The following is a 12,540-nucleotide window of genomic DNA, read 5'->3' as shown; positions in this document are numbered from 1 at the left end:
TGATGAACTCATGCAGCGCCGCCCGATCGAAATCCATGATGCTGGTGGTGTTGGTGGTGGGAGATGCAAAGTTGGTGCAAGGAGAGTAGGGATGGACGGCCATGGTACTTTGCAGGATGCAGGGGAAGAGGGATCAGGAAGACGAGAGAGCGAGAGCCAGCAGACAAAAAAGAAAGCGAGCAAGACGCAGGATATAGAGAGGCGTGGGATAGTCTAGTGAAGAATGTGAATCCCGCCAGCAGGAAAGGGTAAGGAATGTGTTGTCGTGTCAACCTCCGTGATGAATGGGCTTGAAAATAGCAGTGAGACAGTCACTTGAGACAAGTGATAAGATAGATTGGTTGCCACTTGGGGAGGGAAGATCGTTTCAATATTAAATAGATAGAGCCGACAAGTCTTGCCAACGAGATAATAATGATAATAAAAATAGTATATGATATAATAATCAGTAGTAGTAGTGGTGGTGGTGGGAATAAAAATAACCACACGTTGCTATGATGGCGGGAGTTGTTGATTATGGTGTTTGTTGGTATAGTTAAATAACTTCCCTCGTGAAGAATGAATGACCAACAAGAAAATAAAAAAAACAGCGAGGGAAAAGACGGATCATCCAAGCCTGATATAACACCAACAGCGAAGGCTGGACAGGAGCTGCAAGGACAGGAGGGCACCCGACGCGCATTGCATTACATGCATTCAAATCCATCCATCCATCCATCCATTCAACCCATCCAGGTTGGACCTGACAAGCACCCTAGACAAGAACGAACTAACCACCAGTCCTGCAGGGGCCGATCGATGGATGATCGCTGGGTGTGGGTGTGGGTTTGGCGCGCGCGAGAGCCCGAGACCAGTGGCAGTGGGGCCAAGCATAACGGGATGGGATGATTGGACTGGATTGGATTGGATTGGAAGAAGGGCACCAAAATGGAACTGGAATTATGTGTGAGTGCCTGCCTGTGTGGGTTTGTAAGTTTGTGGGCGCGCGCCAAAAGAATGCCCGAGACACGAGATGCAGGAATGAATCAAGGAGCGTGGCGGGAAATGGAGGAGAAAAAAAAGGCAAAAGGAAAAAAAAGAGAGGAGGCCCAGCTGAGCGCGTCGGCGGCACGAATCTCCATCACGATCCTAGAACGCGTGAGAGATACTTGGCTAGCCTGATGTTATTTCTAATTATACTCAAGGAGGATTTTTGAAGCATGTGTTGTTTCTCCATGCCAATCTGATTGACTGATTGATTGATTGAACTGGGGATGTTACCCCTCTCTTTCTTGCTCTTCTCCCCTGTCAGCACTTTAGGGCTGCTGCACTTAAGCGCCCGGATGCAAGCGCCGCGATTGATGATCGTGCATAAGTTGGCAAGCTAGCTAAAATAGCTGGATGTGATTGTGCTTGCCGCTCATGCTGATGCTTCTATTCTTGTTACTTCACACAGCTGCTTAGCTGCTAGCTGCTATACTTGCTACGGCTGCCTGTCATGCATTGGCTCTGCTTGACAGCCTTTTCTTCTCCACCTCCGCGGTTAGGTCTCAACGTGGGTGACGATGGTTATATTTAGCAACTTATGGAATTCCTCCATGATTATCAACCCAACGGAGTTCCAGGCCTATGTACATATGATGATTCGACCGTCGCCTCGTCGCCCCGGCGCGTCATCAAACCATCGACGCCTGCTTGCCACCCCGAGCAACCCCCTCCCCCTCCCTTCTTCAAAAACAAACCCCCTCGTCCTATAACTATGTCCCTCCGGTATCCTGCCCAGGGAGCTGAAACACGGCGCCTACATTCTCATCCTCCGCTCCTAACAATCCCTTTTTGAAATCATTAGTATGTATCCTGCCACACTCGGTGTTTGTGATTTCATTTACTCGATGGAAACGGAGTACTCGGACACCTTCAGCTCAGCGTCGCTACCGGTGAAGGGCTCGGTACCCGCCTCAAGGGTGGTCAGGTACAGGCTGTCAGAGACACCCTCGTTGTCCACCAGGTAGGTGAAGAAGTCGTTCAGGTCGCCGGAGAAGTCCTCGGTGGTCGACTGGGCGACGAAGCTGTAGACGGTGGTGTCGCCGTTGGGGCCGGTGTACAGGTCCCAGGTCACGCCGTTGATCGTCGGGGTGGCAATGGTGGAGCCAGTCGACGAGATGGGGCCAGCACCGCCCAGGGCAGCAAGCCAGACCATGATCTCGTACTCATCGGAGGAGGCGTCGGCGGTCGAGCCCAGGAACATGTCATAGGCCACGTCGGCCACGATGTCGGAGCCAGAGTATCTATTCCCAAAGAGTCAGCATGCGTCCTGACGGTCGGTCGGTCGGAAGGTCTAGGCTGCAACATACGTCCACTTCCAGGTGGAGGGGATGCTGGAGATGGAGCTCAGCTGAGTACCAGTGAACTGCAGAGCAGCGTTGGCGTAGCTCTTGACGTCACTGCTGCCACCCTCCCAGGACCAGCTGGTGTGCCAGGCGATCTCGCTGCCGCTGGCCGAGTCGACGCCGGTGCACTGGGAGCCGCTGGAGGCGTTGTCTTCACCCCAGAGGTCGTTGTACAGGATGAAGTCACCGGCGGTGGCGGTATCCCATTGGCCGCAGAAGTCGCTACGGCGGCTGATAGAGGCGGCCGAAGCCAAGGAAAGAAGAGCGGAAAGAGCGAGAACCTTCATGGTGATAGTGATTATTGGTCAAAGGAAAGACGATTGGTCGGGTAAAAGTATTGATATTGGTGCAATGTGCGATCAACGTCCACTGACCCAGAGAATTATAGTGAATGAGCTGCTGAAATGGAACTCCATCTTGCTCCGGCCGGGCTGCCTTCTTATAGCCATGAGTGTGCCGTCGAGGTCTGCTGGAACAGGATAAAATTAGGCATAGCCCTCATCAAGCAGAAACAGCCGGGGCAATTTAGCCTATGGACCTTCCGAGCTTAGTCCTCATGGCCGTTGAGACATGAGCACTCAGAATCAACGAAGCTTCTTGGAAAGTCCGTCGCCGAATGGATCCTGACCCCGAGTGGACCAGGAGGGAGAAGGCCGATAGGGTGCTGGTGGTTCTGGTGGTGCTTGTTCCTGGTTTTCGAAACGGTCCCACGGAATGCCCCGTGCAGAAATGGAGGTCAACCGGACTCACGGACACGGCGATAATATCCAGAGGAGTTTAGATCAGGGGAAAATCAGTGGATTCGTCATCTCGAGACGGTATAATGTCCCGAATGAGAGGGGGGCAGCCACGGAGATGGTCCGTTTCGGATTAGATAACAGGATGCCGTTTAAATGAATGTTCAGGGCGCCCGAGAGGGGCGTGGCTCGTCCGCAGGGTTCCAAGAGGTGGACAGCTTTATTAATCGATCGGATTAATCCCACAACGGGCTCCGTCGAGGTACATGGTGCTGCTCGAAGAAACTATTTTTGTGGACGGATTAATTTGATGTTGGAGAGGAGTACTCTGTAGAGTAAAGTTAGTAACTACGGAGTAACTTAGTGAGTTTATTCGGAGGAATGATAATTGGCATGTTTGACAGCCAGACAAACTCGGCCAAATGCTGCTGGCTGTTGCTGACTCAGCCGGGCCATCCTGAAGGCCTTCCCGGATCAGGCAACTCGAATATCCTCAATCCATCAATCAGAACCATAAAGAATAATCACCCTATCATCCTTCCTCAATCCCCTCTTCTCTCCTTCTCCTTCCCACGCCCTTCCCCCCTTCTCCACCCTCCATTAGCTTCTCTGCAGCTCCTGTTTTTCCGGTCAATTGCTTTCCCCCCGGAACAGTTCGTCATCATGCGCTGCGCTAGCTTCGCCGTGGCCCTCCTGGCCCTTTTCAGTGGTCTCTACAGCTACCTGAACGCGCGCCTGGAGCAGTTCTACATCTTCGATCCCTCCCACCTGCACGACCTGTCGCAGCGCGCCATTGCCGCTCATGGCAATGACACCCGCTCGGTGGTGAACTTCATCGTCTCCGAGCTGGGCGAGAAGGTCACCGACACGCACCTGAACCTGGACGAGGAATGGGTCTTCAACAACGCCGGTGGTGCGATGGGGGCAATGTATATTATCCATGCTAGTGCGTCCCCTCTTTTGCTCCATACCACCTCTATAATTATCCATAGTGCCTGAACTAAGCTTTGATTCTCCTATAGGTATCACGGAGTACTTGATCATTTTCGGTATGGCTTCTTCCCCTGTCTCCCGGATATTTTTATGCCCTCGATTGCACGAGCTAACTCCTCTCTTCCTGTCCATTAGGCACCGCTATTGGTACTGAGGGCCACACTGGCCGTCACACGGCCGACGACTACTTCAACATCCTTCAGGGCACCCAGCTCGCCTACGTCCCTGGATCCTACGAGCCCGAGGTATACCCCCAGGGTAGCGTGCACCACCTCCGCCGCGGTGAGGTCAAGCAGTACAAGATGGATGAGTCGTGCTTTGCTCTGGAGTACGCCCGTGGCTGGATTCCCCCGATGCTCTTCTTCGGATACGCCGATACCTTCTCCAGCACTCTCGACTTCCCGACTCTGTGGGCGACGTCCAGAATCACTGGTCGCGAGATGATCTCCAACCTGCTCAAGGGCAAGATGTGAATGATAGACGGCGAGATGATGGGTATATGTATAATACTATTACTATTCTCACTATTTTAGATAGACGACAACGTTGTTCTATAGAATACACTACATTTAATAACCCTACCACATTTCGTCCTGTCATCCCCTTTGCGCTTTTTTTTTCCGTTGTGCCTGTTTATTTTTCCCCCTTCCCGGGGAACCACCCAAACAGTGCAAACACACCCACACCCTGACTCATCCAAGTCCTTATCGATAAGCCAACATTCCAGGCCCGCGAAATCAGTTTATCAAAAATTGCTCCCCTCATTGCCTCCACCACCACCCACTATACGAACCCCCTCAACCCAGAACCACACCCACAAGCCACCACCATGCCCCCCTCCCCCTGCGCCCGCTGCCACGACCAACGGGCAGTAATTATACGGCCCAAGAACCGGCAAAAGCTCTGCCGCACCTGCTTCCTGCACGTCTTCGAAACCGAAGTCCACGAAACCATCACCTCGACCTCTCTCTTCCACCCCGGCGAACGAGTTGCCATCGGCGCCAGCGGCGGCAAAGACAGCACCGTCCTGGCCGCCGTCCTCAAGACCCTCAACGAACGCTACAACTATGGACTCGACCTATGCCTCCTCTCCATCGACGAGGGCATCAAGGGTTACCGCGACGACAGTCTCGAGACCGTGAAACGCAACGCCCAACAATACAACATGCCGCTCGTGATCGTCAGCTACGGCGATCTGTACGGCTGGACAATGGATCAGGTGGTGGCGCAGGTCGGCAAAAAGGGCAACTGCACATACTGCGGGGTGTTTCGGCGGCAGGCGCTGGATCGCGGGGCCGCGAAACTGGGCATCAAGCATGTGGTGACGGGTCATAATGCGGACGATGTGGCAGAGACGGTGATGATGAACTTGCTGAGAGGGGATTTGCCGCGCTTGTCACGGGGCACGAGTATTGTGACGGGGTCCGCCGCCAGTGATATTAAGAGGAGTAAGCCGTTGAAGTATGCTTATGAGAAGGAGATCGTGCTGTATGCGCATCATCGCCAGTTGGATTATTTCTCTACGGAGTGTATCTACTCGCCTGAGGCGTTTCGGGGTAGTGCGAGGACGTTGATCAAGGATTTGGAGAAGATTAGGCCGTCGTCGATCTTGGATATTGTTAAGTCTGGGGAGGATATGGCGCTTCTGGTGCCCGCTGAGGTTAGGGGGAAGGGGGCTGAGGATGAGGAGGGCGGTGGTGGTGGTGGGTGTGGGAGTCAGAATGGGCGGACGAGGGGTGGTGAGATGGCGGAGATGGAGAGGAAGTTGAAGGAGGATGAGGCTGCCAAAGATAGGGAGATGGAGATTACTTCTGACAGCTTGTCTAGGAGGCAGCAGCAGCAGCAGCAGCAGCAGCAGTCGGAGCAGATGCAGACGCCGGCTCAGAAGAAGGTCAAGTCGCAGGTACTGGGGACGTGTGAGCGCTGCGGTTATATTTCCAGTCAGCGCGTGTGCAAGGCATGTACGCTTCTGGAGGGATTGAATAAGAATCGGCCCAAGACGGCGATTGAGATGGAGATTGGTTTGGAAGATGAGGAGAGCAGCTCGACGTTGCGCAGGCAGATGGAGAAGGTTGAGCTGGGGGGTGTTTGAAGATATACAGTTATACCCGTTATACATATACCCATCATGATCACATATTCATACCAGTTAGAAGAAGTTCAACACTCAATTATCAGACAGTCACTACGCTATATAGTAAGATCTTTCCTGTTACTGAAAATACACTTTGAAAGGGCATCAAAATAAAGTACTTACCTCTTATACTACACATCACCCATGTCACTTCTATGTATCGGCTCCACAGGACTACTACTGATCATGCCAGCCACAATGTCGAGTAGTAGTATGATAAACTCACCAGCTCATCCAGATAGAGACGACAATTTTCCTTCATGCAGTGGTCTAACAATCCTCAACTCCCTCCTAAATGAACAAACTCCAACGAAACCTCTAATAAATCATCATTGATCTATAATACAACCCTCCCCCATCAAAATAATCTTACATACAAATATCGTACACAAACCCCCAAATCCATACAATTCCAAAGCATACAAAACAAATCATCACAAATCAAAAAAGGTACACCCAAAAACTCCACCCATGGTTTATTTTATCCCTCCACACCCCATGCATCCATGCATCCATCGATCCACCCATCATCCATCCTTCCCAACATCTCCATCTCCGAACACCCATTTTGTTCATAACTTATTCATCCTTCTTCCCCGCCTCAACAGGCAGATCCCAACCCACCCGTCTAGCCGTCAACCGAATCCTCTCCTCCTCATCGAGCGTAGTACCGGGGTTATATCTCTCGACGAGCTCCGCATACACGCGCTGCGCCTTAGCGTAAATAGCGAACTGGTTTGCCTGATCGATTCGATGTTGGCGGAGAGCTTCTTGCGCGTCTGCGTCCGCGACACTTGATTGTTGCTGGTTGGTGGTGTACATGTCGCGGAGGCGGTGTTGGAGGGGAGTGGGTGTGGAGAGCGTGCGGCGGGGGAGTTCGCGGAGGAGGGCGCGGTAGCTTGTTTTGATTGCGGTGGACATTTTGATGTTTTTTTCTTTGGGGTTTTGTTTTAGGAGTTTGTGGGGGTTGTAGGTATGTGATTTATGTAGGTGGTAGGTTTGGCTTGATGGTGGATGGATGGGCTACGGATAGGTTTGGTTTACGATGGTTGTATATCACGTGATTTTTTACATTTCTCTCTAAGGTTTGTAACAAGATATGGACGGGTTGTAGTAGAAACTACATTATGTACATCATCATCAATCAAATGACGATCATCATTCATTGTACTCGTCAGCTTGGTGCTGGTGCTGTTGCTGTTGCAGACTCTGCTGCAACTAGTCATAACTCTCTCTCTCTCCTCTTCGTCTCTCACGACCGTAACCAGCCGAACTTCTTGCGTCCGGTGTCGCCGCCTGCCGAGGGTTCGACTTGCATACTGCGCGAATACAAGTCCTGTTGGTTGTTAGCATCGATTAAATGAAGTAATTGATCGTGGGAAGAACTGGGCGTACCTCGTCATCCCCTGACAGCTTAATCTCTAATATCAACCGCTCTACCTCCTCGTACTTGGGCATATGCGGATACGGTGTCTTCTGGCTGCGCTGGATCCCCAGAACCACCTCTCCCATCACCTCGAACTTGCGCCAGTTGATGCGGTTCTTGTTGTCGCCCACAAACGTCTTGTTGCCCTCCTCCGCTGACACCAGATCGCGTCGGTGCAGCGGCAGGAACGGGATACGCTCCGCAAAGGAATTGTCCCATGCGAGACGATATGCAAAATGACTCTTCTGCGTCCCCATGAGGATGACCAGCCTCATAAAGTCCTTTTGCGTTTGCACCGGGACCAGCTCCCGCGTCTGGGACAGTCGGTGCACCGGGGTTCCGTTGATGCCAGCGATCACGGCCCCAAGAGAATTGTAGTTGTTTAGTCGGCGGAGTTTCTGTGGCTGTCAGATAAATGTTTCCGCTTTGTTCTTCTGAGTCCGACTTACCAATGCTATGTTCATGAACTTCTCCAGCGCCTTGGCTCGATGCTTGGGCTTGTCCCGGAGTAGGATCACGCTGGCTACAAAGAATGCGACATGGTTGAACTGCTTGATCATCCGGTTGACGTGCTTCAGGCTCAAAATCTTATCCTTCTCCACGCCGGAAATGCTGACATGCCGCACGAGATCTCGCGGTCGGAAAGAATTGAACATGATCCAGTCGATGCGCGTCAATTCTCGTGCAAAATCCTCATCCGGAATCTCCATCAGCTGGCGCCATTGCACTTTCGTTAGCGGGATGCGTGGTGTGAGATCCAAATTATGCGCCTCCCGTTGCGCAGCTTCGGTACTCAAAAACGTGAACGACTGGCTGGCGATGGTCCCGGGCTTCTCGGAGGTAAAGGAATTCGACATCGACCCCGACAGTCTCGACGCAGGCTCGGCTGCACCCTCGCTAAGGTCCAGAGCGCTCATATTGTAGATAGGGTCCTCTTCTTCTTCCTCGCCTTCATCGCCAAGCGGCGGTGCCCCAAGGAAGATTGACGGTGAGCTGCGCCCGGAAAACTGGAACGGGGGGTCGGCCGTGTCGGGTTCTTCCATGTCGCCATCCCTATACGGCCATCCAATATTATCGTCCTCCGCATTCCCCTCCAGATACGACCCAATCTCCTTGGCGGCAAACATGTAAAAATGACTCTTCTCCAGCGTCGTGACGAAATCGGTGATTCGCTTGCGAGTCTTCGGATATGCCAAGTCGCCCGGATATTCAGAAACCCACTGTGCCATGACTCCTAACAGCCTCAGCTGAACTGCGATGCGGTCGAGTTGGTCCGTCATGTCATTTTCGTTGCGTTCGAATCGGTTAATCAGGGCATTCAGTAGGGTGCACGGCGCGGCAAACTTGCGATATAGACACAAAAAGATTGAGGCAAACTTGGAATCTTGCTTCGACATCGGTTGTGCAACCAGACGATCTACTAGCTCGTCAAAGGTGAGACCTGCATCATTAGATGAGCTCTCACTAGGCGTCTGGTCCTTGCTTCCCGGGCTCGACGGAGCACTCCGGGGCCCATCGAAGTCCTCCCCCATCTCTAAAAAGTTGCTGAACGCATCTGACCCGCCGCTGTTGCGCCAGGCCGTGTGAAGACGATGTTGTCGGTTGAGATCTTTACTTGGTGACGACTCCCCAGACACAGACTGTTTGCGCGAGGCCAGCCGGGACCCTGAAGGAGGCGTATGCGGTCGCACCGGATGCGAGTTGCTCCGGGCGTAACGGAAGGCCTGGCCATTGGAAGCCAGGTTGGCAGAGGTGGCCGGTTCGGTGGGTTGCCGGTCTACACCGTACCCATCGACAGCTGGATCAAGAGGTCCTGTGATTGGGCCGCCTGCGGCTCCGGATAATACAGCGGTGGGGGTCTCTGAGTTGGTGCGGCTGTGATGCCAGTCTGGGGTGGCGGATGAGTTGGGGGGAAAATCGATGAAGTCTAAAAGAGGAGCCGTTAGCATCCACGTGTGATCCAGTCTTGCGGGAAAATAACGGCCACAGAAATTGGGTAGTCCAGCTGTGCTCCAGCTGCTCTTGCGCTGGGCCCCTTCGCCCCGAGGGATCGGCGGGTCCTGAAAACCACTGCACCACGAGATACGCGAACGCTAAACGCAGGCCGCGCCGCGAACTAGCGCGAAACCCAGTGGGCCATCGCTCTAAGGGATGGGCTATAGCCGGGGCCGACGCAATGCGTTGGGTGATGCGAGCAAACAGATAGCCACCGAGGCAGTGGATCGTTCCGCCCTGTTCTTTGACTTTCCTCGCCTCTCGCGTATCCACATGGCAATCGCATAGGTCAGCTTGTCCACTTACCATATTTACGTTTGATCACAGAGCGCAGAACTAAGGCAATGCACATCTTCTGCGACCGTGGTGAGTCAGGTGAGGTCCGGTGGATTTCATAGCCTCCCAATATTGGCTCCACAGGACTGTCAGGGGGTTGTATGTCGCATTTACTGGCCACCAGCGTAAAGGGTATGTCAGAAGCGGTTAAGGAGTCTGCAGACCATCAGCCCACATCCTAGGGAGAAATTGCGCAGCGACCGCGGCGCTGCAGCACCGGCAATGCGACCAACCTAGTAGTTCGGTAAATTCAGGGAAACTGGCCGGTTGAGTCATATCGAGTAGAACCAGCACCCCATCCACTGCAGGAGGCGAGTCGTTACCCAGTAAGGGCCAGTTGACCTCGCCATTGCTCCCAATCGAGATCTCCAATGTATCTATCTCCATCAGACGAACCAAGTACACCGTCCCGTCCAGGGACATCTTCTTCGTAGTCGATCGGGAAGTGAGCGGATGCTTCATGTCCAGGGCGGTTTCAATGAATGTCGATTTTCCGACATGGTCAGGACCGACCACAGCGATGCTCACATGGGGAAAACTCGGCTTCGGCGTTGTCTGCGATACACGCACGGGGGTCAGAAAAACATTGCGCTCGCCAAGGGTCCAATGACATAAATTTGGATTAACCATACCTCCTCGCGGGATAACGATGGCACCCTATCCCCTCCGGCCGAAGGCGGGTTCTCATCTTCCTCCAGAAGTGTCCGATCCACCTTATTCCCCGATTCCATTGCCGTTCTAGCCGAATCAAGCCGGTACAAACCTCCGACTGGAGCAGAAATTGTTCGGCTGGGAAGGCCCGGTCGTTGTGGAAATGGCGCGACATCAGCTTTGTCGCTAGATGCTCGCTCTCTTCGCAATGGTTGGGAGGCCATAGTGACGAGGTGACTTTACTTTTTTTCTGCGCGAACGAATAGGCGGTGCTGTGGCGCGAGTAAGGTCCGGTCGAACAAACAAGGTGCGACAGCGCAGGGTCCAACAGCTACGTAAGTGAGTGAGGCGGACACGACAGCTCATCCATTGTCGCTTGGGGGGGAAACGTAAAAAAGGTCCAGGCTTCGTCGGGTTCGCCGCAATCGAAAGATTTCAGAGAGGCTGCTCGAATCAGCTCGGGGGGATGACCTTCCCCTTTTAAATTCGGTTGTTTGTGGTCTTCGAATTTCGATGATGATTAGCTGAGTGATTTTTTTGGTCGTCTGCCTCTCTTTTCTTTTTCGGTTTCCTTTTTCTTTTCCTCGTTCCTCGTTCCTTTTCCTGCTTTTCTTGACTTTTGGGGGGGGGGGATCTCGTCGGCTGAGGCAGGTTACCGGAGCTGGACACAGGTAGAACCCAAGTTAGCAACAGAATCAATAATGGTACCGGCAAGAGGGTAGCACAAGTCTTACGAGAAAGCGTCCGGGTTGGCAAATCGACCAGGGGGAAGTAAGAGCAATGAGTGGAAACGAAGAGGCAGAGAGTGTCAGGGAGAGCAGCTTGAGGAAGGCCGCCAGTTGCAGGCGGGAAGATGTCACTCGACCGAAAAATTGAGCCCCCAAGAGTCAGTCAGAAGTTGGGGCAGTTTTGGGGGGGGGCGGCGGGCGGGGAGATTTGGAAAGCAAGTCTGGTTTGGCCTCTCCAACGGCAAGGATGATAACTATGATTATGATTTTATTTTGGTTTTTAGTTCTTATTATTATTAGAAACGCCGGGGCACTACTCTATGGGTCAATCTAGCAGAATCCCTAGCGGAGCACAATGGCAGGACATCCCAGCCAACTGGGAGGATTGTGATCTTACTAAAATCGGTCGTGGAACTGGTGTGCCCGCCGCCTCCTCTCCTCACTCCCTCCTCACCAAACTCTCCGGCCAACGATCCAGAACCCCAATGGCTCATGCTGGTCAGCAAGGGAGTCTGCCGTCCAAGTTAACTCAACTCGACAGCGCAAGTTACTTTACATGCAACAATAACAGTACACATTACATTCAATGCACCCGGATGGTTGTTCCCCAGAGTTTCTCCAAGCATAAGAACGTCCACCGGCAAACGGTATCTCCTCCCCGGAACTTCCCATTGACATGAGCGGGCGGAGATGCTCGGAACGAATAACATCGCAGTTCATCATGATTTGGCCAGTGTACCCAAGACGGGGAGATCGGTGACTAGCTCTAGTAGTCTGGAAGCCTTTGCGAATCACAACAAGGCAAATCTTAAGGTTGAGACCAGTTGCTCAAATTCCCGTTGTCCGGACGTCTCGTTGGTAGACATTGAATGTGATGAGGCACAGTGATGAACGATTGGCGGCATTTGGAGGAATCCTTCCAGACGGGTCACATTTCCCCGCCATTTTCCCCTCATGGGGGGTGAGAGATAGTACGGAGTAGACAGATAAAATGCATTTGCCTAGGTTGAAGGGCTCTCATGAAGATCTGCGACGTTGAGATCACTTCAATTCGGCTGGGGATGCAGTGCGTGGAACTGGATGAATCAACCTAGGCCGTTCTCATGCTCCGCCATGGACGACAATCTCCAATCTTACCATGCTGAAAGTCAAAGTCTGAAACATGGCTTGT

The 12,540-nt window shown here is 52.8% G+C and overlaps 4 protein-coding genes across 4 annotated transcripts; 1 reads left to right on the top strand and 3 right to left on the bottom strand.

The window, feature by feature from the left end:
* Positions 1-1,841: 1,841 nt before the first annotated feature.
* On the bottom strand, positions 1,842-2,869 carry xgeA (putative endoglucanase). The gene is made up of 2 exons (XM_026775591.1): positions 2,334-2,869; positions 1,842-2,267 (listed from the first exon to the last, which is right to left on the bottom strand). Exons 1-2 carry the CDS (start codon positions 2,654-2,656, stop codon positions 1,865-1,867), a joined length of 726 nt encoding a protein of 241 aa, XP_026626062.1. The 5' UTR covers positions 2,657-2,869; the 3' UTR covers positions 1,842-1,864.
* A 900-nt stretch (positions 2,870-3,769) lies between these two features.
* BDQ94DRAFT_179008 (ERG2 and Sigma1 receptor like protein-domain-containing protein) lies at positions 3,770-6,304 on the top strand (the record flags this gene model as incomplete). Its single annotated transcript, XM_026773270.1, has 3 exons — positions 3,770-4,052; positions 4,235-4,531; positions 5,041-6,304. 3 exons carry the CDS (start codon positions 3,770-3,772, stop codon positions 6,189-6,191), a joined length of 1,731 nt encoding a protein of 576 aa, XP_026626061.1. The 3' UTR covers positions 6,192-6,304.
* A 508-nt stretch (positions 6,305-6,812) lies between these two features.
* On the bottom strand, positions 6,813-7,154 carry BDQ94DRAFT_170719 (LYR motif-containing protein; the record flags this gene model as incomplete). The annotated part of the gene is made up of 1 exon (XM_026771569.1): positions 6,813-7,154. The coding sequence occupies one exon, from the start codon at positions 7,152-7,154 to the stop codon at positions 6,813-6,815; it is 342 nt and encodes a 113-aa protein (XP_026626060.1).
* A 133-nt stretch (positions 7,155-7,287) lies between these two features.
* Positions 7,288-11,559, bottom strand: BDQ94DRAFT_144368 (putative Ras guanyl-nucleotide exchange factor RasGEF). Its single transcript, XM_026766438.1, has 7 exons — positions 11,376-11,559; positions 10,623-11,302; positions 10,224-10,545; positions 9,961-10,146; positions 8,109-9,586; positions 7,629-8,057; positions 7,288-7,569 (listed from the first exon to the last, which is right to left on the bottom strand). The coding sequence occupies exons 2-7, from the start codon at positions 10,863-10,865 to the stop codon at positions 7,486-7,488; spliced, it is 2,742 nt and encodes a 913-aa protein (XP_026626059.1). The 5' UTR covers positions 10,866-11,302; positions 11,376-11,559; the 3' UTR covers positions 7,288-7,485.
* Positions 11,560-12,540: the final 981 nt, after the last annotated feature.

Source organism: Aspergillus welwitschiae (genome assembly GCF_003344945.1).
Source record: "Aspergillus welwitschiae strain CBS 139.54b unplaced genomic scaffold BDQ94scaffold_17, whole genome shotgun sequence".
In the NCBI taxonomy this organism is placed as follows: domain Eukaryota; kingdom Fungi; phylum Ascomycota; class Eurotiomycetes; order Eurotiales; family Aspergillaceae; genus Aspergillus; species Aspergillus welwitschiae.
The sequence above is the reverse complement of the archived record's forward strand: the minus strand, read 5'-3'. Positions and strand labels throughout refer to the sequence as shown.